This window comes from Erinaceus europaeus, chromosome 3, assembly GCF_950295315.1.
Source record: "Erinaceus europaeus chromosome 3, mEriEur2.1, whole genome shotgun sequence".
NCBI classification, from domain to species: Eukaryota; Metazoa; Chordata; class Mammalia; order Eulipotyphla; family Erinaceidae; genus Erinaceus; species Erinaceus europaeus.
The window spans coordinates 18,115,147-18,141,428 of NC_080164.1; the positions used below are offsets into that span (position 1 = coordinate 18,115,147).

The 26,282-nt window shown below is 43.3% G+C and overlaps 1 protein-coding gene across 7 annotated transcripts in view; it reads right to left on the reverse strand.

Moving 5' to 3' along the window:
• Positions 1-26,282, reverse strand: part of RBKS (ribokinase) — a 102,265-nt gene that overhangs the window by 69,179 nt on the left and 6,804 nt on the right. For 4 of the 7 annotated variants that reach the window (XM_060186787.1, XM_060186786.1, XM_060186783.1 and 1 more), the window contains exons 2-3: positions 12,205-12,337; positions 7,509-7,649 (exon numbers count right to left, since the gene is read on the reverse strand). In XM_060186787.1, the coding sequence (XP_060042770.1) occupies positions 7,509-7,517 (9 nt within the window). In that variant the 5' untranslated portion in view covers positions 7,518-7,649; positions 12,205-12,337. The remainder of the gene's footprint in view (positions 1-7,508; positions 7,650-12,204; positions 12,338-26,282) is intronic. The other 3 variants (XM_060186788.1, XM_007531489.3, XM_060186784.1) reach the window with 2 other exon arrangements.

Consider the following 26,282-nt stretch of genomic DNA (forward strand, 5'->3'; position numbering starts at 1 on the left):
CGTCACTGTCATCTACACTATCGTGATTATGGTAGGCCAGCTTCTGCTATGGCTGCTTCTCTTGGGGTGCGGGTAGGTACTAGTGATACTTGGATTCAATCTCAGAAATTATTTTCTTTCCCATCTGGTTCTCCCTGATGCTTCCAATTCTTCCTGTTACTTCCTATTTTCAAACAGAAGAGTACTTGATTATGGAAGCAAGCATGTGGGTGCATTAAATCATTTTAAAATGAGCGTGCATTACTATTAGCATTCTAATAAAAAATTAACATGGTCACCAATGACTTGATGCCACTAATAATCTTTAATGTAACTATGTATTCTGTTACTTTCATAAGAAAAATATAAATATCTGGCATTTACCTTTCTGGATTTGCTTTTTGTGACTGACAGAAATGAATACCTTCCAAACCCTCTGCTTACTTCTGACACAAATTTAGGCCTCTCCTCCAGTAATTAGAAATTGACAACCAGATCAAATCGATGGGGTTTACAGTTAACAATATTTATATACTTTTAATTTTTTACTTATGTATATATTTTATTTATATACTTTTCCCATATTTGGGAGCTACTTTCTTCCCTGATCTAGTTTTCTGATCCTTTTTCCAACTATGACATCATCTCCCCAGACAATAGCTTAGGTCGCCTGCACATTAGATGTCAGGCACAGGCAAAAAGTAGTTGGGTCATGGGCCCCTTGGAATATACCTAAGTTAGACCTACTAGCTTTTTCCAAAATGGAGACCCCAAACCTCCATCCGCAATATTCTTGCCTTTAGGTTCATGATTAGTCAACAATTTGTTCTGCTTTCTATCTTAACTCTTTTTCAGCCACCAGCTTCCAGATGCTACCATGATGCCAACCAGACTCCCCAGGGCAGACGGCCCTACCATGTGTCCTGGAGCCCCACCTCCCCAGTTCCCTGACCCACTAGCGAAAGAGAGGGACAGGCTGGGAGTATAGATCAATCTGTCAATGCCCATGATCAGCGGGAAAGCAATTACAGAAGCCAGACCTTCCACCTTCTGCATCCCATAATGACCACGGGTCCATGCTTCCAGAAGGTTAAAGAATGGGAAAGCTATCAGGGGAGGGAGCTGGATATGGAGGTCCGGTGGCAGGAATTATATGGAATTGTACCCCTCTTATCCTATGGTCTTATCAGTATTTCCATTTTATAGATAAAAGCTTAAGAAAAAAGAAGAATAAATTGATAGCCAGCAGTCAGAGGAGTAGAAGGCAAACAAAGGAGCCATTTCCTGGCTGCTGCAGAGAGCTCAGTGAAAGTACCCTGAAAACCAGTGAGGCACACACATGGAAGGCCCTTTGGATGATGTCATATAAAAGAACCTTCATAGGTCTCTTTGGAAACTTGCCTGTTTTCTGGGACCATACTATGGTTATCACATTGATGAAGGAAACTTTAATTCTAAGTATTTTGGTCATGAGTTAAAATGGTGCATATGCGAGTCAGGAAGCTTGAATTTCAGTCCTGTCACAATGAAGTGCGGTCTAATTCTTTGCCTTTTTGCCCCAAATTGTTTCACTGGAGACAGGTGCTAGGGTGGAACAGGTGGCAGTCACCTCTGGCAGTTGGGAATCAGCAGTTCTCCTTGGCTGCACAGGAGTGTCTCCTGAGATTCTCAGAAAAGTCCTGATGCTGCAGCCTAGGAAGTGGCACAGTGGCTAGAGCGTAGAATAAAAGCATAAATCCCCATGTTCCACATAGCATGTGCCAGAGTGGTGCTCTGGTTCATGTTCTCTCACTCTCAAATAAATACATAAATAAATCTCTTTTAAAAAATGCCCTGATGCCCACTGAGCGGGGAGATAGCTTAGAGATCTTAGCATGCACGGGGGTACTGGATTTGACCCCCTGTACCACACAGGATCACCATGGGTAGTACTAAGGAAACTCTTTGGATGATGGAGAAGTGTTTTGGTCCTCTCTAAGGATGTAGAATGAAAAAAATTTGGGCCTAGAGGGCTGTTCAGGAATATCACACATGTGAGATACCCTTGGTTCATTTTCATAAAGAGAATCCTGATGCCCAGGTTCCAATTAAATCAAACCCTCCACAGGTAGGGCCAGGGCATACTTCCCCAGGGGCTTGACTGTGAGGTCCCAGGGCAGTAGGATGACAGCTGAAAGAATGTCTGTCTGACCTCACCAATGTGTCTTGGAACTCCATTTTCCCAGAGCCCTACCCCACTAGGGAAAGATAGAAACAGGCTGGGAGTATGGATCCACCTGTTAACACCCATGTCCATTGGAAAAGCAATTACAGAAGCCAGACCTCTTACCTTCTGCACCCCATAAAGATCTTTGGTCCATACTCCCAGAGTGATAAATAGGTAACCTTCCAATGAGGGAATGGGATATGGAACTCTGGTGGGAACTGTATGGAATTGTATCCCTTTTATCCCAAAATCTTGTTGATCATTATTAAATAACTAATACAAAAATTGTAACAAAAAAAGTGTCTGTTAAGCTTTGTCTGGAAGGCATGGAGGCAGGGCATAGTCCTATGGGGCCCTGTGTCAGCAAGACAATAAGTGGCACAGAGAAGTCAGACCCTCTGAATCTTTAAATGGCAGAGAAAACATTTAGCCATTCCATTCTCCAGCATATACTGGAGAAAAACAAAACCTATAGGACCAAGTTATCTTACCCAAGGTCATGTGAAATTATTATTCTGCTAAAATGCTATTATTGCATATCACTGCATATATTAAAATAAGTTGATGATTTTCTAAGTTAGAGTAGATGAAAATGTAACACACACACACACACACACACACACACACACACACACACCAAGCTGGATGTAATTCAGCTCTGGGATTTAGGGCATTTTGTAGTTTTTTAGTGCCTGAGGAGCAAGATGAACTGTACGTTGAGGAGTCTAAGGGGCATTTTTGCCATATACCAAAACTCTGCAATTGTTTCTTTGAATGAGTACCTTATATTAACTTTTAAACTTGTCATTTGTGGCTTTATTACAAATGATGAAAGTATATACATAAAATGTTGATCATTTGAGCTAGCTGGTTGTTTGAATCATAGATGAGTGGGTGTCTATCTTAATCATGACCCCCTTTTTTATTAAGGGGGTTAATGCTTTACAGTGCAGTCACTGACATATGCATACATTTCATTATGTAATAGGCCCTCCACGTTTTCTTCCTATCCTCTCTCCCCTCAGTCTTTTGCTTTGGTGCAATCTACCACATCCCATCCATGTTTCACTTTGTGTTCTCTCTCCCCTAAGTCCTTTGCTTTGGTACAACACAATCATGGCTTTCAGATACAGAGTTAGTGTTGCAACCATTGTTATCAGGCTGAGTTATCTTGGAGTGGTGGTGGGTTTACGGTATTCCACTGATTTCTTCCATCCTCTCTGTCTGCGAGGTCTAAATTTTTTCTTTGGTTCTGGTTATGAAGTTTCCTGTGTTTGGTTGTGTGGCCAGCATTCTGGTCAACATAGTTAGCTAGTGGTAGTCATTTGCTTTTTCAAAACTGAGTTCAGGAAAGTACATGTTTCACTTATCACAGATGAGCTGGGAAGACCTGGTGACTATACATATATTGCCATCAGGGTTATCACTGGGACTCGGAGCCAGTACTATGAATCCATCACTCCCGATAGCCATTTTTTTTTCTATTTAATTTGATGGGGCAGAGAAATTGAGAGGAGAGGGAAAGATAGCAGGTCTGCAGACCTGCTCCACTGCTTGTGAAGCTTTCCCCATGCAGGTGGGAAGCATGGGCTTGAATCCAAGTCCCTGAGCATAGAAACATGTGCACTCAACTGGGTGTGCACCACCCCTATGCGGGCTCCTTGTAACTACTTTTTGACCTTTGGAAATTAAAACCTCAAAGCATGTTTAGCTGACTATTTGACAGTAAACTAACACTGAAGTTATCTTTTTGGTTAGATGGTGGGCACTCTAATACACTAATTTCCACTACACTGCTTTTAAGCTATCTCTGGTGAAGGCTCAGTTTTCCCTCTTTCAGTCTACCATGGACTAGTAATATGAAATATAATAAAAAAAAGTCATGCCATCATTCAAACAAAGAGTCCCCTCAGAGAATGGGAGAAGATCTTCACATGCCATACATCAGACAAGAGACTAATCACCAAAATATGCAAAGAGCTCAGCAAACTTAGCAACAAAAAAGCAAATGACCCCATCCAAAAATGGGCAGAGGATATGAACAGAATATCCACTACAGAAGAGATCCAAAAGGCTAACAAACACATGAAAAATTGCTCCAGGTTGCTGATTGTCAGAGAAATGCAAATAAAGACAACACTGAGATACCACCTCACCCCTGTGAGAATGGCATACATCAAAAAGGACAGCAGCAACAAATGCTGGAGAGGCTGTGGGGACAGAGGAACTCTTCTGCACTACTGGTGGGAATGTAAATTGGTCCAACCTCTGTGGAAAGCAGTCTGGAGAACTCTCACAAGGCTAGACATGGACCTTCCATATGACCCAGTAATTCTTCTCCTAGGGATATACCCCAAGGACTCCATAACACCCAAGCAAAAAGATAATACGTACATCTACGTTCATAGCAGCACAATTCATAATAGCTAAAACCTGGAAGCCACCCAGGTGCCCAACAACAGATGAATGGCTGAGAAAGCTGTGGTATATATACACAATGGAATACTACACAGCTATTAAGAACAATGAACCCAGGGAGTTGGGCGGTAGCGCAATGGGTTAAGTGCACGTGGCGCAAAGGGCACGGATCAGTGTAAGGATCCTGATTGGAGCTCCCAGCTCCCAACCTGCAGGAGAGTCACTTCACAAGTGGTGAAACAGGTCTGCAGATGTTTATCTTTCTCTCCCCTTCTCTGTCTTCCCCTCCTCTCTCCATTTCTCTCTGTCCTATCCAATAACAACAATGACATCAGTAATAATAATGACTACAACAATAAAACAATAAGGGCAACAAAAGTGAATAAATAAATATTAAAAAAAAAAACAATGAACCCACCTTCTCTGACCCATCTTGGATGGAGCTAGAAGGAATTATGTTAAGTGAATTACTAAGTCAGAAAGACAAAGATGAGTATGGGATTACCCCACTCATAAACAGAAGTTGAGAAAGAAGAACAGAAAGGGAAACTTAAAGCAGGATCTGACTGAGTTTGGAGTAGGATACCAAAGTAAATATCTCTGAGTGGAGGGTGAGGGTACACGGTCAGTTTCACTGGGTGTGTGTGGAGCGGGGGGAGGATGGGATGGGACACAGTCTTTTGGTGGTGGGAATGGTGTTTATGTATACTCCTATTGATCTTTAGTCATATAGATCACTGTTTGATTAATATGAGAGGGGAAAAATTGATTGAATGTCTCAAACCTTTCAAGATACAGACCATAGGCTAACTCTTTGAAATAAGCAACTGGTGGTGTTACTTTATAAAATACAGATATATATGACATCAAAGGACAAATTATGATGAGGTTCTGTATGATACAGCAAATCCTAACAATGGGATTTTCAAAGTCAACCCAATTGCCAAATAATTTGATTATAGCAATAACTAGCTATTGCCTTCTTAAACCCTAAGACAGCAGGAACCTCCCGCTTCCCCTATAAAGCCCAAATTTCCCCCAGTCCTGGAACCTCTAGGGTGGGGCTCCCTTTCCAGCAGGCTTCTCTCAATTTATACCAAATAATACTGCATCTGCTGATCCCACCTATTCAATGCAATGAGTACCACCTCAGAATGCTTCACTTCGAAATGTGTCCAGAGACGTCAGGCATGGAATGTCAACCTTTCAGCATCATTAATCGGGTGAGACCTTTCCTTCCTCATAGGACTCCTTAATTCCATTTTAGGTAGTCCACTTCCCTAACAAAGCCTCAAAACCTACATACAGACCAGGTCTAATGAGATAGGGCAGATGTACACATGTATCCATAAAAATTAGGGCAAAATATATACCTGAAAGCAAAAGTGTGCAATAGTTTGCAGTGAGTCAATAAATGAAGCAAGCAAGTAGAAAGACCTAAAGAGACACCTTAAAGTACCTAATGAAATGGTTCCTCCTTAGACCTAGATACCCTCCTCACCTACTTCCTATTACACTTCCCTCAGTCACTCCAAAGCTAAGTCCTCATCAAAGCAAGGACTACAAGGGACAAGAGACTGGCATTCTTTAATGATGATTCTTTAAAGTCATAATCAGGCCACCCCATCAGCTGGGGCCCTAGTTGGGGAGTCCTGGGATTCCCACACAAACATGATGAGCCTAGATCTCGAATAGATCCCTTTCCTCATTATTATCACTGATCATCTCCATCAGGAACAACATCCTTTGGGGGTCCCCACAGGACCTTGCCCTCAATGTGGATCAACAATGGTAGAGAATGTTCCATCCTCCGAAGGGGGGTGGGATAACATACTCTATCTACCACCTGATGAAGATGGTTCTGAAATTGGTGCAACTCGAAATGTTCCTACTGATGACCACAGAATGCAAGTTCAGACCTACAGGGATGTAGAGGTTACACAGGCTCCTATGCTGAATATGGGCTCCTAGTCAAATCAATGGGTTTTACAGTCAATAATATTTATACACTTTTCCCATATTTGGGAGCTACTCTCTTCCCTACTCCAGCTTTCTAGCCCCTTTTCCAGCCATGACATCATCCCACCATTCAATAACCTGGGTCCACCTGCATTTCAGATGTCAGGCTCAGGCAAAAACTAAAGTCATGGGCCCTTTGGAATATACCTAAAATAGATCTACTAGCTATTTCCAAAATGGAGACCCCAAATCTTCATCTGCCATATTCCAGCCTTTAGGTTCATGATTAATCAACAATTTGTATGGCTTTATATTTAAACTCTTTTTTCAGCCACCAGGTTCCAGATGCTACCATGATGCCAACCGGACTTGGATAGATGACCCTACCAATGTGTCGTGGAGCTCCGCTTTCTCAGAGCTCCGCCCCACTAGGGAAAGAGAGAGACAGGCTGGGAGTATGGATTGACCTGTCAACACCCATGTTCATTGAGGAAGCAATTACAGAAGCCAGACCTTCTACCTTCTGCACCCCATAATGACCCCGGGTCCATACTCCCAGAGGGTTAAAGAACAGGAAAGATACCAGAGGAGGGAATGGGATATGGAGCTCTGGTGGTGGGAATTGTACCCCTCTTATCCTATGGTCTTGTCAGTGTTTAAGTTGCCATAAAATTGCTGTCATTTTTTTTTCTTTCTAAATGCGTGCTCTCAGATTTGGCATAGCTATCTAGGCCTGTGGCAGTTGATATAAGTCTGCTATCAGTCCAATGACCAGACTTTGAGTAGCACTGTTCTAGCCTATTGCCTTTGTTCCAGACTTCAGATCTTATCATTCTGAAAAGAAACCAGAGGATTGACTGTAACACAGAATTCAGATAGCCTTCTGCTTGTAGAAAGCAAGACCAGGTGGTTTCTTGAAGCACTTTCCAGTTTGCTAATTTCTTACCTGTGCCATGCCTTCCACTTGGATGGAAAGCAGGGCTTCTGGGTCACTCCAGTCTGAGCCCTTTACTCCAACATGGCCCTCCTGAGCTGTTAGCTTTTTGATGTTTAGGAGGAGGAAACACTTAAGCAAATCATGTGGAATCTGTTAAAGATAACTTAAGATGTTCTCTGTCCTAATAAGAAGACTTCCATTTTCTACAGCATCTTGCTGAATTTTTATTTTTGAATTTGGACTCAGAGAAATTGATAAGGGGAAGGGGAGACAGAGGGAGAGAGAAAGAGACACTGGCAACACTGCTTCACCATTAGTGAGCACCCCGCAGTCCCCGCAGGTGGGGACTGGAAGCTCAAACCTTGAGCCATTGCATATTGTAACGTGTGCTCAACAAGGTCCAGACCCTCTGGATTTTTAATCTCAAAATAGCATCTCCAATGATGACTTGGTCCATGCCTCACTTGCATACCGGCTACCCAACCCTTAACTATTGGAATGGCTTCATTATGCGAGCTTTTGCTGAGCATACATTAACATATTCTTGCTTTATAGTTTTTGTCACAATATCTTCACAAATATTTCTCCTTAGCCCAATATGTATATATATTTTTGAACATGCCATCAAGCAGTCTCCATCAGAGCTTGGATTCTAGTTTGTTGTAGAGCAGTATTAGAGAAATTAACTAAGGAAACCACAGTGAATTGCCAAGTTATTTTCTTTCACTCCATCTGTTCATTTTTATCATAAATAATTTCATGGCTTGGGTTTCTACTTGGAATTTGTCATCTTAAAAGAACACTTTTATAAAAGTAAGCTTGGCTAGTTTGATTAAGACAAATAAATTTCACAATGAAAAGATGTACCATGACTAATAGATAACTAAAACTTCTATTATGAAAAGGTAAGTTTTCTCTTAATGAAGTCTAAGGATATTATGTGATTTGCTTAAGTTAAATAAAGCCACATCTGAAGGTTTCAAGTTATCTGAGCAAAGTTGCTCTGCATAGGTTTCATCGGAAGTCATAGTTCCTTATTCTTCACTATACAGATAACTCAAATTACACTTCTCCAAGGGCTAAACATCAGATAAGAAAATCAAGGGCATGGTTTTCAATGTGTTTCATTGTTTTCAGTGTACAGTGCAAGCAGAAACCAACATACACAGACCAGCACTTACATCAGGAACATCATCATAAGCCCCCTTGCTGGCCTTCCCAGGACCTTGTCGTCACCATAAAGCAGTGATGGTAGGGACTGCCCCATTCTCCTAAGGGAAGCTGGAGGATCTTGCCCTGCCACTTGAGGAAGACTGGTCCTGAAATGAGAGCAGCCTGCGATGTTCCCAGCTGTGACCATGAGGTGTGAGCTCAGACTGACAAGGATTCAGATGTTACACAGGCTCTGGTGCTAAATATATATATATGTCCTGGGTCAGGTGGATAGAGGTAAACAGTTAATTTTATTCATAGAATTATTTCCAAGAATGGGAGTTACTCTCTGCCCTAATCCAACTTTCTTGCTCTTTTCTTGACTCTGGCACCATTTTCTCAGACAATGTTTTATTTATTTATTTATTTATTTATTTATTTATTTATTTATTTCCTTTTGTTGCCCTTGTTGTTTTATTGTTGTAGTTATTATTGTTGTTGTTACTGATGTCATCACTGTTGGATAGGACAGAGAGAAATGGAGAGAGGAGGGGAAGACAGAGAAGGGGAGAGAAAGATAGACACCTGCAGACCTGCTACACCGCTTGTGAACTGACCCCCCTGCAGGCGGGGAACTGGGATCCTTATACCAGTCCTATGCTTTGCACCATGTGCACTTAACCCGCTGTGCTACTGCCTGACTCCCCAGACAATATTTTTTATCCAACTTCATGTTAGCTATCAAGCTCAAGTGAAAACTATCATAGTCGGGAGTCGGGCTGTAGCGCAGCGGGTTAAGTGCAGGTGGCGCAAAGCACAAGGACCGGCATAAGGATCCCGGTTCGAACCCCGGCTCCCCACCTGCAGAGGAGTTGCTTCACAGGCGGTGAAGCAGGTCTGCAGGTGTCTATCTTTCTCTCCTCCTCTCTGTCTTCCCCTCCTCTCTCCATTTCTCTCTGTCCTATCCAACAACGACAACAACAATAATAACTACAACAATAAAAAAAAAAACAAGGGCAATAAAAGGGAATAAATAAATAAAATAAATATTTAAAAAAAAATAAAAAAAAAAGAAAAAGAAAACTATCATAGTCGTGGGCCCCTAGAAACGTTAACTAAAATGGACTCACTCCCTAGCTTTCTTCCATCCTAAAATCCCTAATCTCATCTGCTTGAACCCAAGTTCTTGAGCATGCTGACATGTTCAAGGCCCCTACATGAACAGCCTTTTACTATTTAACAGGGGACTCTTTATTTTCTACCAGCTCCTGCTCTAGCAAATGCCTCTCTTCCCCAGAGTAGTCATTTCTGTACCTGCTTCTAATATGCATTCTCTCTCTTGATCTTTGCAGCCAGAATACCATCTCCCAACCCTCCTTAAGTCAGTCCCATGTGATCATGGCCCCAAACTTTTTACTCCTAACCAAGTAGGAATCAGGAGGAATCAGGCCTGAAATTTTTGTAGGCTTCCATCTCTCAGCACCATAATACTGAGCAGAAGATTTCAATAATTACTGATGAATTGTACTGACATTTTAAAACTATCAAGAGCTCAACCTTATCAAAAAGGATTTCTTATTTGGGATAAAGTGCTTCATGTGATGTTTCTGGCCAAATAGCCAGATGAGAATTTTATTATGCTACTCATGAATTAGAAATAAAAGTACAGTTCATTAGCAGGTAAAGTGATAATTACATGGCTTATACATAATTTAGAGGCTCCTGTGGAGAGAAAAGTGCTGTGTGCAGTGAGAAATGACAGTTCAGAGAGATTTTGGTGAAAACTCTCCAGCTCACAGATGAGAGCTCATTGATATTTCTCATATTCTTTTTTCTCTACTGTATAGGCCTAGTCTAGTTTTCCTAAAATAAACTCTTCCCTGCCATGCCACCTTAGGAGTATGCTAAAGACACAAAAAGTAAAACTTTTGCAGTCAGAGGTTCAAAGGAAATAAAAGAGTTTAGTTTAATCTTTTCCAAGTATTTTCAGTAGGATGGTAAAGATACGGTTACTGTCTATTACATATAGCTTCTTTTACATATGGAAATAGAACTAAGCCCAGCACTCAGGTCTATACACTTAGGCTCAGACTCCTCCTGATCTAGAGGTGGCATTAGAAGAACTGGGAGATGAGTAAATCAGCAGTTATTTGACCAAGTTTCTAGTGGCTGGGTTGCTGCAGAGAAGCATCCTAAAAACAGGATGACTCACTCATGCTGCTTTTTCGAAGCTGAACTATAGCAATACATGGGAGGAGGCTAATTTCCCCACTTCTCACACACCAGTAATAAACTCATTAGATTCAGGGAATGCAGCATTAAGTTATTTGAGGACTTCTCCTTCCCAGAGGAATCAATGAGGTAGAAACTCAGATGACGGACAAGAATGATTACTCTCTCCTACTTAACAGCTTTAAAAACAGTGCATTTCCAAAAGGATCAGAAGCAGGTACTCAGACTAGGACATGTGAATGTATGTTTACAGCAGCCCTGTTCACAGAGCTGAAAGGTGGAAATGGCCCAGGATGAGTGGATAAAGGAGTTACGGTGAGTATGATAGATTATCACTCAGCTACAAAACGACAAAATACTGTTACAGGTTACAAAATGGATGGGCCTTGGAAACATTCTGCTAAGTGAAAGAAGTCAGACTCAAAACATCATCTCTTCTAGAATTCCACTTAAAGGAAATATCCAGAACAGAGAATCCCATAGAGATAAAATGCAGTCTGCCGGCTGTCAGGCATTTGGGGTGAGGCGGGGTGGAAGACACTGCTTAGTGTGTGAAGAGTTTTACACCAGATTGATGGAAATGTCCGGGACCTAGTTTGAAATGGCAGTGGCACAATATGGTGAATGTACTAAATGCCCTTGAGTTTCTCACTTTAAAACAGCTGGGCAGACAACAACCCCACCAATATGTGCTGGAACCCTGCTTCCCCAGAGCTCTGCCCTACTAGGGAAAGAGACAGACAGGCTCAGAGTATGGATGGACCTGTCAACGCTCATGTTCACCAGGGAAGCAATTACATAAGCCAGACCTTCCACCTTCTGCACCCCATAATGACCCTGTGTCCATACTCCCAGAGGAATAAAGAATAGGAAAGCTATCAGGGGAGGGGATGAGATCTGGAGTTCTGGTGGTGGGAATTGTACCCCTCTTATACTATGGTCTTGTCAGTGTTTCCATTTTATAAATTAAAAAAAAAACTATATAAAAAAAGGAAAAATAGCTAAGAAGGGGCCAGGTGGTGGCACACCTGGTTGAGTGCACATGTTACAATGCACAAGGACCCAGGTTCAAGCCCCCAGCCCCAAGCTGCAGGGGGAAAGCTTTGCAAGTGGTGAAGCAGGGCTGCAGGTGTCTCTCTGTCTCTCTCCCCCTTCCTCTCGATTTCTGACAGTTTCTATCCAATAAATAAATGAAGACAATAAAATGGCTAAGGCTACAAAGGCAGTGAACTAAGGACTACAAGCCATAGTCTTGCCTTCAGGATCTTTCCTCCTGTGTTCTATTTCCCTCTGACGGCATTCTGTATGATTGTAGACTTACCTTGCACACCAAGGACGTCTTTGCCCCAAGTCTAGCAGCTTGGACACACTGATTGGCACCTTTCCCTCCAAAGCCAATGAAAAACTTATGTCCATGGATGGTTTCTCCAGTTTTTGGCAAGCGATGAGCAAGGCTATAATAATTTAAAAAGAGAAGGAGAACAAAAGCACATTGGTAAATAACTACAATCCGTTGGTCTCCTTCAAAAGACAAAAAGGAAGAGTATTGGGAGCTCTAATCTTTAAAAAAAAATTTTTTTAAATTGCCACCAGGGTTATTTTAGTGCCAGAACTACCAGTCCACTGTTCCTGGTGGCCATTTTTAAAATTACTATTATTATTATTATATTTATTTATTTATTTATGCCTCCAATTGCTGGGGCTTAATGCTGGTAATACAGAGCCACCACTTCTGGTGGCCTTTTTCTTTCTTCCTTTCTTTTTTTTTCCCATTAGATAGAACAGAGAGAAACTAAGAGGGGAGAGGGGGGAAGATAAAGAGAGAAAGAGATAGATATCTGCAGACCTCCTTCACTGCTCTCGAAGTGTTCCTGCTACAGGTGGGGAGTGGAGGAATCAAACCCAGGTCCCTGCGCGCTTATCCTTGCACGTAGTTATCGGTGCGCCACTGCCTGGCCCCCTTTCCTTTATTTCTAGCTTTCATTGGGTAGGACAGAGAGAAGTTGAGAGGGGTGGGTGCTGGGAAATTGTGCAGATACAGTCACATCTGCCATGTTGTCCCCTCAGGCTACTGCTAGTTCCCTCGAGAGTTGGGACCTTCTCGGAGTGCCTGTTCTGCCTTGTTGTGCCCTCAGGGCATTGTCTATTTCCCCACCATATTTGGAGTGCTTTGGTTACTCCTCCCCCTTCCCATTCTCGCGAAAGCTACTCCCATAAAAGCCCTTCTTCTTCCGCACCTCTCTCTCTTGTTTAGACGCAGGAAAGGTTACTGCGTGAGGCAGCCATTTTCGCTACCTCCACGTGGCCCAACCTGCTTCTCTCGCACCCAACTCTGAGGTGCCAGCGCAAATAAAGATTTGTGTTCCCTCTTCTCTCTGGACCTCCTCTCTCTCTTCTCCGCAGCGCAGAATGCCAGGTGGGGGAGATAGAGAAGGAGGAAGAAAGGAAGACACCTGCAGACCTGCTTCAGCACTGGTGAAGCTTCCCTCCTGCAGGTGGGGAGCAGAGGCTTGAACCCTAGTCCTTGCACATGGTGACATGTGTGCTTACTGAGTATGCCACTGTCCAACTTCCCTGAAGCTCTAATCTCAGAAATCAGAGCCACAAGCAGAATCGAGGAATACCAGTTTTTTCCTGTAAGGAAACATCCTGTAACTTACATTATTATCAAGTCTGCATCTCCTAGACTCAAGTCCTCTCTTCCCTAGAAGCAGTGACTGAGTTTACTTGAAAAGACAGGTTCTGGTGTTTGGACTACACTCGTTGTATACCCTGTAGTCTATGTATACCATCTATGTCTGTTTTCCATTTGAGAATGTCTTGGAGGGAAGTAACTTCACACTCCTTCTTGCTTATTCACAGCAGGACATACTAAATGGGGCCAAATATGCTTATCAAGTTAACAGACAGGTTTTATTTGGACATCTGAACAAGAGTAGGGAGTGCACCAGGACTCTGGGATCCTATTCAGGACCTGAGGGGAAGAGGGAAGTTGCAATTCCAGCCACTGAAGAATCTGATTTGCTTCTCTGGGGGGTGGGAGAGGGCATGGAGATGACAGGAACCAGTTTAGACTTAAGTTTATTCTGTGAACTACCCATTTCAGATGCCGGGTTGAAAAGGAAATCTGTTAGGGCCAGGCAGGGACACACACTACCATGCATTAGGACTAGGGTTCAAGCCCCTGGCCCCCGCCTGTAGGGGAGAAGCTTCACGAGCTGTGAAGCCCTGGTGCATGTGTCTCTCTCCTCTACACTTTCACCAACTTCTAATGAAGAGTATTATATTAAGAAACAAGATCTCCAAAGGAAAGAATGGCTGACTTTATGCTTTAGTTAATGTTTTACAATACTGTAGGAGTATAGTTACATATGTGTTTGTGTTTACAACTCACCACACCGATCACCAAAGTTCCTGTGCCATCACACCACCTATCCTCTTTCTGCTCCCTCCATCAACCCCTTTAATTTTCAGAGTTTAAGAGGAGACCGGCTGACTATAAAATGGAAGAGGATTCTGGACACAGAGGCAAGTGAAGAAGAAGGGCTTCAATGGCATGAAATGGTTGACAGGCCACTAAGAAGTGGGTCCAGGGCCAGATGCAGAGTATGGAGAGAGGGCAGGTATGACCCTGAGGTTGGTCAGCCTTAGACAGGAAATGAAAGTCAAAAGGTAAGTTCACAGCAGTGAATCAACTAAGCACCTATTCTGTTTTTAGCGGATTAGAGAATGCTATTAATTTCTAATAGCATTAGATCTAGCTGAACTGGTTACCTTATGCATTAGAATAACAGAACAATGCCATTTCTCATAGGCGACAAATAGTCTGCTTGCCAAGGACACATGATTTTGTCAAAAAAAAAGAGACAAGATTCAACCTGTAAACCTCCTTTCTGTAGTTCTAAGTCTTAGCATTTTGGGCCAAGCCATTCCATTCCCTAGCAGCACACTGTCAAATATGGTTATTTGAGATTCAAAAGACACTCATCAATAATTTGAAAACATCCCACTCTACTCCTCCCCCTTCAGTTCTATTTTTGTCTTGGATTTGAAAATGCATTTATAGTACTGATAAAAAAAAAAAAACAACATCGGCAAGGTTCACTTCTGAAAAAGGTACTCAATCAAGAGAAAAATGCTTTTAATGTAATGTTATTATCCTGTCATTTAATTGAGCAGTGACAAGTAATGATAAGATTTTGATTTGCATCAGAAATCTGAAACATTTTAGGATTCTGTTAGGAGCAGGGAATGATGAGTAATCTGTGTGATTGAGGAGCTATGTGAATTCTTGGCTTATTGATGCTGCTGCAAACAACATTCACAACAACCTTAAAAAGGAAAAGAAATCCAATGTGGCTAAAAACAGGCCAAGTAACTTAATTAGAAGACTGTCACTAATGAAACATATGACTTCCACTATGTTTATATTTAGATCTGGGTCACAATTCACTGGTTTGAATAAAACATATTTTTAAAAAATTAACTGTGGGAAATTATTTTTAAAAATCTATCACCAGGTTACTATTGGGCTGTATCTCTATGAGGGGGAGGAGTAAAATCGGGGGTACAGGGTGTGTGGGTTTGAGGTGGGAGCAGATGGTTGGGATTTAAACTCATTTCTAGACAACTTATATTAATATAGGCACTGTACTAAATTAGTCATCACTGAAATTCCCCCCTCCTTTGGAATTCTACTATTTTCTTCTCTCTTCCTTCTGCATCTTCTCCCTTACTTTTTTTCTTCACTTGTGCACTCTTCCTGCATAAGGACAGGAAGCAAGTCTTTGCATTTGCCATTTTATTCAGTGATGTTGAAACAGTGGCCCCCAGAGGGCACAGCTGAGGACCATGGAGACCTGACAGTGATCCAGGGGCCAAGTGACTTGAAGGCCTGAGGATTCACATCCACTGAGTTCCTACTTGGCTTTTGCCTTTACAGCCAACAGGAACTTATGATTGTCTAAAGCCCCAATGCTATTTATCCCCAAGCCCACCTCAAGCTCCCCTCCCTACCTGTATGAATGATCTCTAAAATGTACTGGGGGGGTGTCAGGTGGTAGTGCAGCGGATTAAGTGCACATGGTGCAAAGCGCAAGGACCGGCCTAAGGATACTCGTTCGAGCCCCCAGCTCCCCACCTGCAGGGGAGTCGCTTCACAAGCAGTGAAGCAGGTCTGCAGGTGTCTTTCTCTCCCCCCTTCCTGTCTTCCCTTCCTCTCTCTATTTCTCTCTGTCCTATCCAACAATGATGACAACAATAACAATAGTAACTACTGTTGTATGCTTTACATTGGGTTGTTCTAGATCTCCCCCGCCAAGAGAATTGGATCAGTCCAGTTAGTTTTTGGGGGCCGCTTGGCCCCGCCCCAAGGAACCCCGCCAGAGTTCCAGGGTTCCTGAGTGCCAGAGTTCAGAGTTGGAGAGTGGCAGAGTAAGAGAGTTGCAGAGTTCCAGGGAGAGGGTTCCTGAGTTCCAGAGTAAGAGAGAGTGCTTGCGCCGCTGCAAAGAGACAGCAGAGTTCTGTTTGGTGATTAGTTTGTTTTAGTTTATGAATCGTTGTTCCTGAATAAAGAAATACAGCTTCCCTGCCCAGCCGTATGTCTCTGGTTGTCTCTGTTACCCGCCCGTGAAGCTAGCCCGGCCCGCTAGAGGCCTCCGAATTTTAACAACAAATGGCGCCCATGTGGACCTGACCTGCGCATCTCTCAGATAAGTAAAGACAATTTGGCTACTTATGCACTATGGCCTTCTCTCTCCCCCTCTCAGCCTCTATGTGGGAGAGGGAGTGGGAGAAGGAGAGGGAGGAGAGGGAAAGAGAGGGGGAGAGGGAGAGTGTGCAGAAGCAGTGGAATGTTCGAGAACCCCTGTGGTTGGAGCCTGGGTACAGAAGCAAGTGTGAGCTACTTACTCACTGTACTACCTTTGACGGCTTTCCTCCTCTCTGAACCAGTTTCTTCTCTTGCAAAACAGGATTCATAATACTTGTCAACTCCTCAAATGCCTGGGTTTTGTGCTCTGGCTTATTTCACTGACAGGTGTTATCAGAACAACTTATCAATTGTGTTTAGCTTCTTGACAGTGAGGTGCAGGTTACAGATTTGGAGAGACGACTCATATCCTGGGAAGGCGTGGTCTGGTCAAGCAGGGAGGAGAAAAGGCTGTGGGCCATGGAGAGCCTGGCAGCACTGCTTATAGAAGGGATTCTAGCAAAGGCTGCTGCTTGGCCTTTTGCATCCTGTTCTGAGTGATAGATCCCGTGAGGCCCCACAACAGAGCTGTGCAACATCCCAGTGATGGGGCTCTGCACATGCATATCTATCTACTTGCGTAATGGGGTTGTGCTGTTAGCGGCTAGGTAATTACAACTTCATTACTCTTATTCCTGCTGCTTACGTTCATCTGCCTTATCTGTTCAGCATTTCTGTGTGTCACATTTACTAGGATGACACTGGTTTCCAAACTAAGTTAGCGATAGCTATTTCTATCTTTGTGAAAAGAACTTAGATTTCTAGCTGAAATGTCATTCAGTGGGCCCTCACTTTAAAATTTGCATATACGTGACTTAAGGGAATATAACACGTATTATGCTATCATGCTTTTAAAAGTGTGTGTGTGTATGACCCTGGGTCCATGCTCCCAGAGGGATAGAGAATGGGAAAGCTATCAGGGGAGGGGGTGGGATATGGAGAATGGGTGGTGGGAATTGTGTAGAATTGTACCCCTCCTACCCTGTGGTTTTGTTAATTAATACTTTCTTAAATAAAAAAAAAAGTGTGTGTGTGTGTGTGTGTGTATTCAGAACTCACATACTTAGCTTTGGCCATTGGTGGTGCTGGGGAATGCACCTGGGGCTTCTCTCGTGCAAGTCCTGCCCACTACGACTGCACTATCTCCCTGGTGCTTACACAGTTCTTATCCGATTTTTTCTTTCTAACCCGTATCTTTTTCTGTAGTCACAAAGTCATTTATGTCTGATGCAGTTACCTTAGTGTCTAGAATAGCAATAACGCCAGAATACAATATATAGACACTTCTAACCAGAAGTGACCCGCCCCTCATAGTCTTGTCCCTTATATATTTGACTTTTGCTTGAGTGTGACAGAGTGTCCTAGTGCAGAGGGAGATGATAAAAATGACTGTTATCGTATTACCCGCATATTCTCATTTCAGCTCCAGTGCCAGGGGCCTTCCCAGACAAACTTGCAGGACTCCACTCCCTTTCCTGATTTAATTGTTTTTGAGCATTCATTTATTCATTCATTCTGACAGAAAACATCAGGTTTCTGGAGCAGAGAGTCTTTTCATTACAATTGTGTTATTTCTCCACATCCCAATCCCACATGAAGTTACATGTTGAGATAAGCCCTCAAATAATGAATTCTGGATCTTACACGAATAACTGACAGCTGCAGCTCCTCCTCTAAGGGTGAGGATATGTGGGGGAGGGGTAGGAGGGGGGATACAAGAAAGAACCAATGACCTTTGCTTTGTTATGTAAGCAAATCCCCTCAGGTGAGGGAAGGGAATGGTCTCTAGTTTGTTATTATTATTATTATTATTTTGCCTCCAGGGTTATTGCTGGGGCTCAGTGCCTAAACTATGAATCCACTGCTCCTAGAGGCCATTTCCCCCATTTTTGTTGCCCTTGTTATTGTTATTGCTGTTGTTGGATAGGACAGAGAGAAATCGAGAGAGGGGAAGATACCTGCAGACCTGCTTCACCGCTTGTGAGACGACTCCCCTGCCAGTGGGGAGCTGTGGGCTGGAACCGGGATCCTTAAGCCAGTCCTTGTGCTTTACACCATGTGTACTTAACCCAGTGGGCTAACATCTGCCCCCCCAGGTTTAAACTCCTAGATTATAAATCAGTGTGTCTAGGGGAGGGGCCTAAAATACTAATAATAGTCAAAACCTGGAAGCAACTCAGGTGTCTAACAACAGATGAGTGGCTGAGTAAGTTGTCTATATATACACAAAGGAATACTACTCAGCTATCAAAAATGGTGACTTCACTCCACCCCATCTTAGATGGAGCTTGAAGAAATCATGTTAAGTGAGATAAGTCAGAAACAAAAGGATGAATATGGGATGATTTCACTCAGTTGAAACACAAGATCAGAAGGGAAAACATTAAGCAGAACATGGACTAGAGTTAGTGGATTGCACCAAAGTAAAAGACCCTGGAGTAGGGGGGAAGGGGGAGGGTTCAGGTCCTGGAAACATGATGGCAGAGGAGGACCTAGTGGGGGCTGTATTGTTCTGCATGGAGAAACTATTCTATTTTACTGTAAACCATTAATCCTCCAAGAAAGACATTAAGAAATACGTATCACCTGAGGTCTTACACGGCCATGGCTCGCTGGCCATTCATTCTTCAGTTAAGGTGCCAGCAGAGGTCCTGCCTGCACAGAGCCATGAAAGCATCCACAGAGCACCGTGCTCAGCAACGGCCTTCACAGCAGCCTCACCACCTGGCATTACAACCCTCTCTTACTTCTCCCCTCTGCACACCATCTCTGTGAGCATCTTTTTTTTTTTAACTTTTTTTTTTTATATTTATTTTATTTATTTTTTCCCTATTGTTGCCCTTGTTGTTTTATTGTTGTAGTTATTATTGTTGTTGTTGTTGGATAGGACAGAGAGAAATGGAGAGAGGGAGGGGAAGACAGAAAGGAGGAGAGAAAGATAGACACCTGCAGACCTGCTTCACCGCCTGTGAAGCGACTCCCCTGCAGGTAGGGAGCCGGGGTTCAAACCGGGATCCTTATGCCGGTCCTTGTGCTTTGCGCCACCTGCGCTTAGCCCGCTGCGCTACCGCCCGACTCCCGTCTGTGAGCATCTTTTAAATGGAGCTCAGTTCTTCAAAAATGTTTCCTGTGGATCATATTTATTAAACTAAGACCGCACTTACTTCCCCACCAGCAACAAATGGAAAATAGGGTAGAAATAAATTATGATACTTTTTCACATATTGGGCGTCAGGAGGGTTCGCCCAAAGAAAAAGTAAATAAAAAATAAAGCTGTGACATGGAGAGGAGGGACTCCGGGAAAGCACAGCAATGCCAGCCAATTAAGAAAACCGAATTCAGAGCTTAGGGAAAGGGGCCAAGTGGTGGTGCACCTGGGTAAGTGCACGCATTATAATGTGCAAGGACCTGGGTCCAAGTCTCTTGTCCCCACCTGGAGGAGGAAAGCTTCAGGAGTGGTGAAGCAGGGCTGCAGGTCTCTATTTCCTTCCCTTTCTATCTTCCCCTCCCTTCTCAATTTCCCCTAGTCTCTATCCAACAATAAATAAACAAATACTTTTAAAAAGTTGAGCTTGGGGAAACCAAGGTGGCTGGGGTTTGTGGGGATTTTTTTTTTTTTTTGCCTCCAGGATTATTGCTGGAGCTCTGTGCCTGCACTACAAACCCACTGCTCCTGGAGGCCTTTTTTTTTTTTTTTCCCCATTGCTGTTGTTGTTGTTGGATAGGACAGAAAGAAACTGAGAGAGGAGGGGAAGACAGAAGGGGAGAAAAAGACAGACACCTGCAGATCCGCTTCACTGCTTGTGAAGCGCCCCCCAACTCATGCAGGTGGGGAGCCTGGGGCTCGAACTGGGATCCTTGCGTCAGTCCTTGAGCTTTGCACTATGTGTGCTTAGCCTAATGTGTTACAACCCAGCACCGGGAAAAATCTTTTAATTCACCGAGGAAGACAAAGTATGAATAGTGACAAATAACTACAAGACCAATATTTTGTTTTCTGTTTTGTCAACTAATTACAGAAAAATTTAAATTCCAAAATCACTTCTGTCACCACATTGTAATTATCTAGGCTACTTCTTCCTGCCATCTGCTGGTGTAGGGTAAAGAAATACAAATGGAATTAATTTTATCCGAAGTAAAATATAATTAGAAGGATAAATCAGCAAAAAATTAATGTATTCTGGAATCAATTATTAAAATATTTAATTGAGGTACTATTTTTGGTTTTTATGCTCCTGCTTTTTTCACATCCCCATCACTGTAAACAGTCAAAACCTGATTCTATTAGATTTGAGCCTCATAATATGTTCGTAAGAAGGGTTGTAGGGGCCTGGGAAGTAGCGAGGTAGTTTGTGCAGCAGACTTGGATGCCTGAGACACCAGAGAACTAAGCCACTTAAAAAAATATATATATATTGGGGGTTGTATTGTTAAATGGGAATCTGGGGAATGTTATGCATGTACAAACTATTGTATTTACTGTTGAAAGTAAAACATTAATTCCCCAATAAAGAAATAAATTATTAAAAAAAAATCTAATCTGGAGGCTAGGTGGTGGCACACCCAGTTGAGCACACACATTACTACGTATAAGGACCTGGGTTCAAGTCCCCATCTCCACCTGCAAGGGAGTTCAGGAGTGGTGAAGCAGTGCTGCAGGTGTCTCTCTTTCTCCTTCCCTCCCCCCTCTATTTCTCTCTGTCCTATCAAAATAAGAAAAAGAAAAAAAAAACAAGAAAGTCTGCTGGGAATAGTGGATTTGTCATGCGGGCACCAAACCTCAGTGATAACCCTGGTGTCGAGAAGAGAGAGAGGGAGAGAGAGACTGACTCTGACTCTGACTCTGTGGGTCATAACCTTGAAAAGGACAATGGATACTGTAAGTTTGTTTGAGTGAACATTCTGTCATGCTTTCCAAGAGACTATGCTTTTCTCAGGTCACTGGTTAGAGTCCTCATACATTTGAAGATAAAAAAAAGTTTAAAATGAAAACATAAGTATTGAAAAATCCTCTTCGGTTTGTGAACCAGACCTGAGCAAATGTTCCTAGCTGGAAAGCAAAATAGTCTAGTTAATGAACAAAAGTTTTATTTACATCCGTGTGGGTAAAAAGAATCATTTATCAACCCAAATAAGATTTCCCAAATAAGAGGGAAAACTCTGAGCCCTCCCCTGGCTCCCAGGGCCCATCTATGAAAATTAATATAGGGAGTCGGGCAGTAGCACAGCGGGCTAAGTGCACATGGCTCAAAGTGCAAGGGCCAGCATAAGGATCCCGGCTCCCCACCTGTAGGAGGTTGCTTCGCAGGTGGTGAAGCAGGTCTGCAGGTGTCTGTCTTTCTCTCCCCTCTGTCTTCCCCTCCTCTCTCCATTTCTCTGTCCTATCCAACAACAACAATAGCTATGACAACAATAACAACTACAACAAATACAACAAGGGCAACAAAATGGGAAAAATAGCCTCCAGGAGCAGTGGATTTGTAGTGCAGGCACTGAGCTCCAGCAATAATCCTGGAGGCAAAAAAAAAAAAAAAAGAAAATTAATATAATGTGGGGCTGGGCGGTGGTGCACCTGGTCAAGCGCACAGAGTACTAAATGCAAGGACCCGCACATGGAACCAGGTTTAAGCCCTCCACTCCCCACCGTAGCTGGGACACTTCACATGGGGTGAAGCAGGTCTGCTGGTGTCTGTCTTTCTCTCACTCTATCTCCCCATCCCTCTCAAGTTCTCTCTGTCTTAGGGAAAAAAAGTAAAAAATGACCACCATAAACAGTGGATTCATAGAGCCAGCACCAAGCCCCAGTGATAACCCTAGAGGCAAAATAAATAAATACAAAAAGGAAAAAAGAAAGAAAAAAATATAATGCACAGAGCAAGAGAACGTTTGATGGCATTTGTTAATTATAAAGTAAGCCTCTAAAATGATTCTCATTTTCTGTTTGAGAAACACTATCCAGTCTACGATCCCTGAAGAAAAGCCAGTGCTTCTCCCAGATTGCCAAGTCACAACTGACTGAACTCTTGTTTGTTGCCCAGCGGCTAGGATATACTACTCCCTCCTCTCTGTCTCTGACAGCACTTGCTTATTCTGTCCAACTCCCACACTAACATCAGCACAGAGCGCTGGGGACTCTGACACTGGGACACAAAGTAGCGGCAAAGGAACAGGTTGTTAGAGGGACTGTTTGATGCCAGCTGCAGGTAATCTTTCTGAGTCGCGTGCAACTTACTCTTTAATGTCTGTTTGCTTTAACAGGTGCAAAATGAGAAAGTTTGCCCTCCATAATTTGATGTTCGTGAACACTTGATATAAACATTAGCAAAATATAAATTTAGCTGGTGACTGTACCCATTACTAATGTTAACTTTCAAGGTCAACTTAAGGAGCAGAGAAAATAGTGGATGATGTTATATCCCTCTATTACTGGGAAAACAGGATAAATTTTGCACTAAAACTTTTTGTCTTTTGTTTTCCTGAAAAATGTGACTGCAAATAGTTAATTCAAAAATGTATTTATTTTAGCCCCCACCCCATGGTTATATGCTCTGTGCTGACTTATGAGGAACCGGGGACGAACCAGCTAGAGCTAGGGATTCACACAGCAAGTCCTGAACTTTACTGGCTGAGCCACCTCGCAGGCTGCCCAAGTGGCTTTCCGTTCTCAGACATGAAAGTCAGAATGTTTCTGGAGGAACGCAGGTCGCAGGGTCCTATCATGTCAAACACGCAACCTCCTTTTACAGTATGAAATTCTGAAAAAGTAGTTTAGGTCCAATGTTTCATCTAGTCTGGATAGACAAGCTTCCAAATTCACTTATTCCACTGCCCAATTAAGATCTAGATCTTTTGAGAATTAAGCAATCCTTTCCTGACTTGCCAAGGATTAAATTTAGACACTTGGTGGAACATGAGCCTTATCTCTCCAGCCATCACTTTTAATTGGAGCATGGAAAAGCCTACCATACGGTGACAGTTGACATCATAGTCTATTACCATGGAGATATAAACACAGGTTTGTATTAAACTCGTCTCAAAGCTAGTTTTAGGAGAAGACAGAGCCTGGGAGACAGGAGATAAATTGTGCAAAAATTGCATCCTCCTAATGTCGGAGTGCCCCAGAGCCCCCAGCTCCTTAGTGATCTCATCCTGCCTCCTGGCTCTAAACACCATTTCCACCCTGGTGACTCTCACACGTTGCTATCTCCAGCTGGACCTCCCCTCTGAACTCTGAGCACACAGATCTGTCTTCTCCACTGCTGCAGCTGGACGTCCAACAGGCACCTCTAACCCTGCAAGTCCTCCCCACTTCACACTGTCCTGTCCCTACCCAGCTGGCTCTGCCCACCCTTGTCTCCCTGTCTCCGTGCCCTGCCCCTCTACTGCTCACCCCTGGCAGGGTCTCAGGACTTGGGGGAAGCCTTGACCTCGAGCTCACTACTTATTTGTATAGCAAATCATTTCATCTTGACCTTCAAAGTGTAACCACAAGAGATTTCACTTCCTCCCACGTGCAGTGTTTTCAAGCCACCATCATTTCTTGCCTGCATTATTGTGATTGCCTTCTGTCTGCCCTAACCTTCCTGCAGTGGCTTCCAGAGTGGTTACAGGCAAATGTTATGTCAGATTGAATCACACCTCTGCTCAAGCCTCCAATGGCCTTTCATCTCCTTCAGAGCATGGCCTGAAGTCATTTAAGCATCTATTGTTTCCACCCCACCCACCCCCACCTAATTTTTTATTTATCTGCTTGTCCACTGACCATGGGAGGCCTGCTCCCACCCCCGTGTCTCCACAGATCTTCTTTCCAGGGCTAAAGGTTTGGTCTGTGTGCTTCCCTTCTTGAGGCCTTTACTCAAGTCACTTTCTCAGGGAAGGTCTACATGAGAAAAGACCTAGAATCAGTACCCCTAGCCCTTTACAGACTCTGAGTTCCTTACCATGTTTAAGTAATGAGGGAAAGTGAGAACACCATAGTACCTACCACTGGGACACACCAGATACCGGGGATCAAACTTGGGATTTCATGCTTGAGAGTCCAATGCTTTATACGTGGCGCCACTTCTGGCTGCCCTGTTTCCCTCCTCAACATTTATCTAGCACACTCTGCACTCCTTTTCTTCCTGCACTGCCCATACCTTCTACTGGAGTGGAAGCTCCATGAAGCATGGACCTTTGGCTGGTTTTCCCTGCTGTAGTCTGCACCCAGGAAAGTGCCTGTTACTTGAAGGAAATTAGAACTGGCTAGATAAATGACATGAGCTGCATGCATCATGAGAAGCAGTGGTTATCTGTGAATGCATGATTAATCAAGGTATGTAAACCAACATCTCAAGTTCCACAAGAACAAACTTGATGTACCTTTGAAACACGAACTTAAGAGATGAGTGCTCAAACAAGATGACGAGAAGCTGTCAGGAGGTAGTGCAGTGGTTAGTGCTGAACTTAAAAGGATGAGGGACTGACGAGGGACTGAACTCGATCCTTGTCATCACATGTGCCAGTGAAGCTCTAGTTCTTGTTCTCTCATGATCATCAGACAAAATCTTGTTTTTTAAATATTTATTCTCTTTTGTTGCCCGTGTTGTTTTATTGTTGTAGTTATTGTTGTTGTGCTGTTGGATAGGACAGAGAGAAATGGAGAGAGGAGGGGAAGACAGAGGGGGAGAGAAAGATAGACACCTGCAGACCCGCTTCACCACTCCTGAAGCGACTGCCCTGCAGGTGGGAAGCAGGGGGCTCAAACCAGGATCCTTAAGCCAGTCCTTGTGCTTTGCACCACGTGCACTTAACCCAGTGTGCTACCACCTGACTCCCCAAAATCTATTTTTTAAGGAAAAGAATAATGACAAGTCCAAGTATTAAGTGATGTTAACTGCTTGCATGTGGGATGAGCTAATGACTTGAAAAATTATTAGCAGGGGGCACCAGGCAGTAGTGCAGCGGGTAAGTACACAAGGTGTGAAGCGCAAGGACAAGGGTAAGGATCCCGGTTCAAGCCCCCAGCTCCCCACCTGCAGGGGGGTCGCTTCAGGAGCGGTGAAAGAGGTCCGCAGGTGTCTATCTTTCTCTCCCCCTCTGTCTTTCTGTCCTCTCTCCATTTCTCTGTCCTATCCAACAACATGGCAGCAATAAAAAAAAGAATAACAACAACAATGATAAACAAGGGCAACAAAAGGGAAAAAATGGCCTCCAGGAGCAGTGGATTCATAGTGCAGGCAGTGAGGCCCAGCAATAACCCTGGAGGCAAAAAAAAAAAAAAAGATTAGCATGTAGAGTATACTATTCCTAGCAGACCGAAATTAGAAATGAAAAAGTAACTGCCCATTGATTGAATCAGTGGTGTCTGGCACACAGTAATGTAATATATGAAGTCACTTGGACTTGGCTGTTGTCCAAAAGGGTTTCGTTACTGAAGTAGTTTTGTTTCTAATGTGAGTCTATGGCATAGGCATAGCTGTCCAGGGTCATTGGTTGCCTTTAGAAATAAGGTACAGAGGGCAGGGGTAGATAGCATAATGGTTATGCAAAGAGATTCTCATGTCTGAGGCTCCAAAGTCCCAGGTTCAATCCCCTGCACCACCATAAGCCAGAGCTGAGTAGTGCTCTAGTAAAAAAAATAAATAAATAAAAATAAGGTACAGCATTGA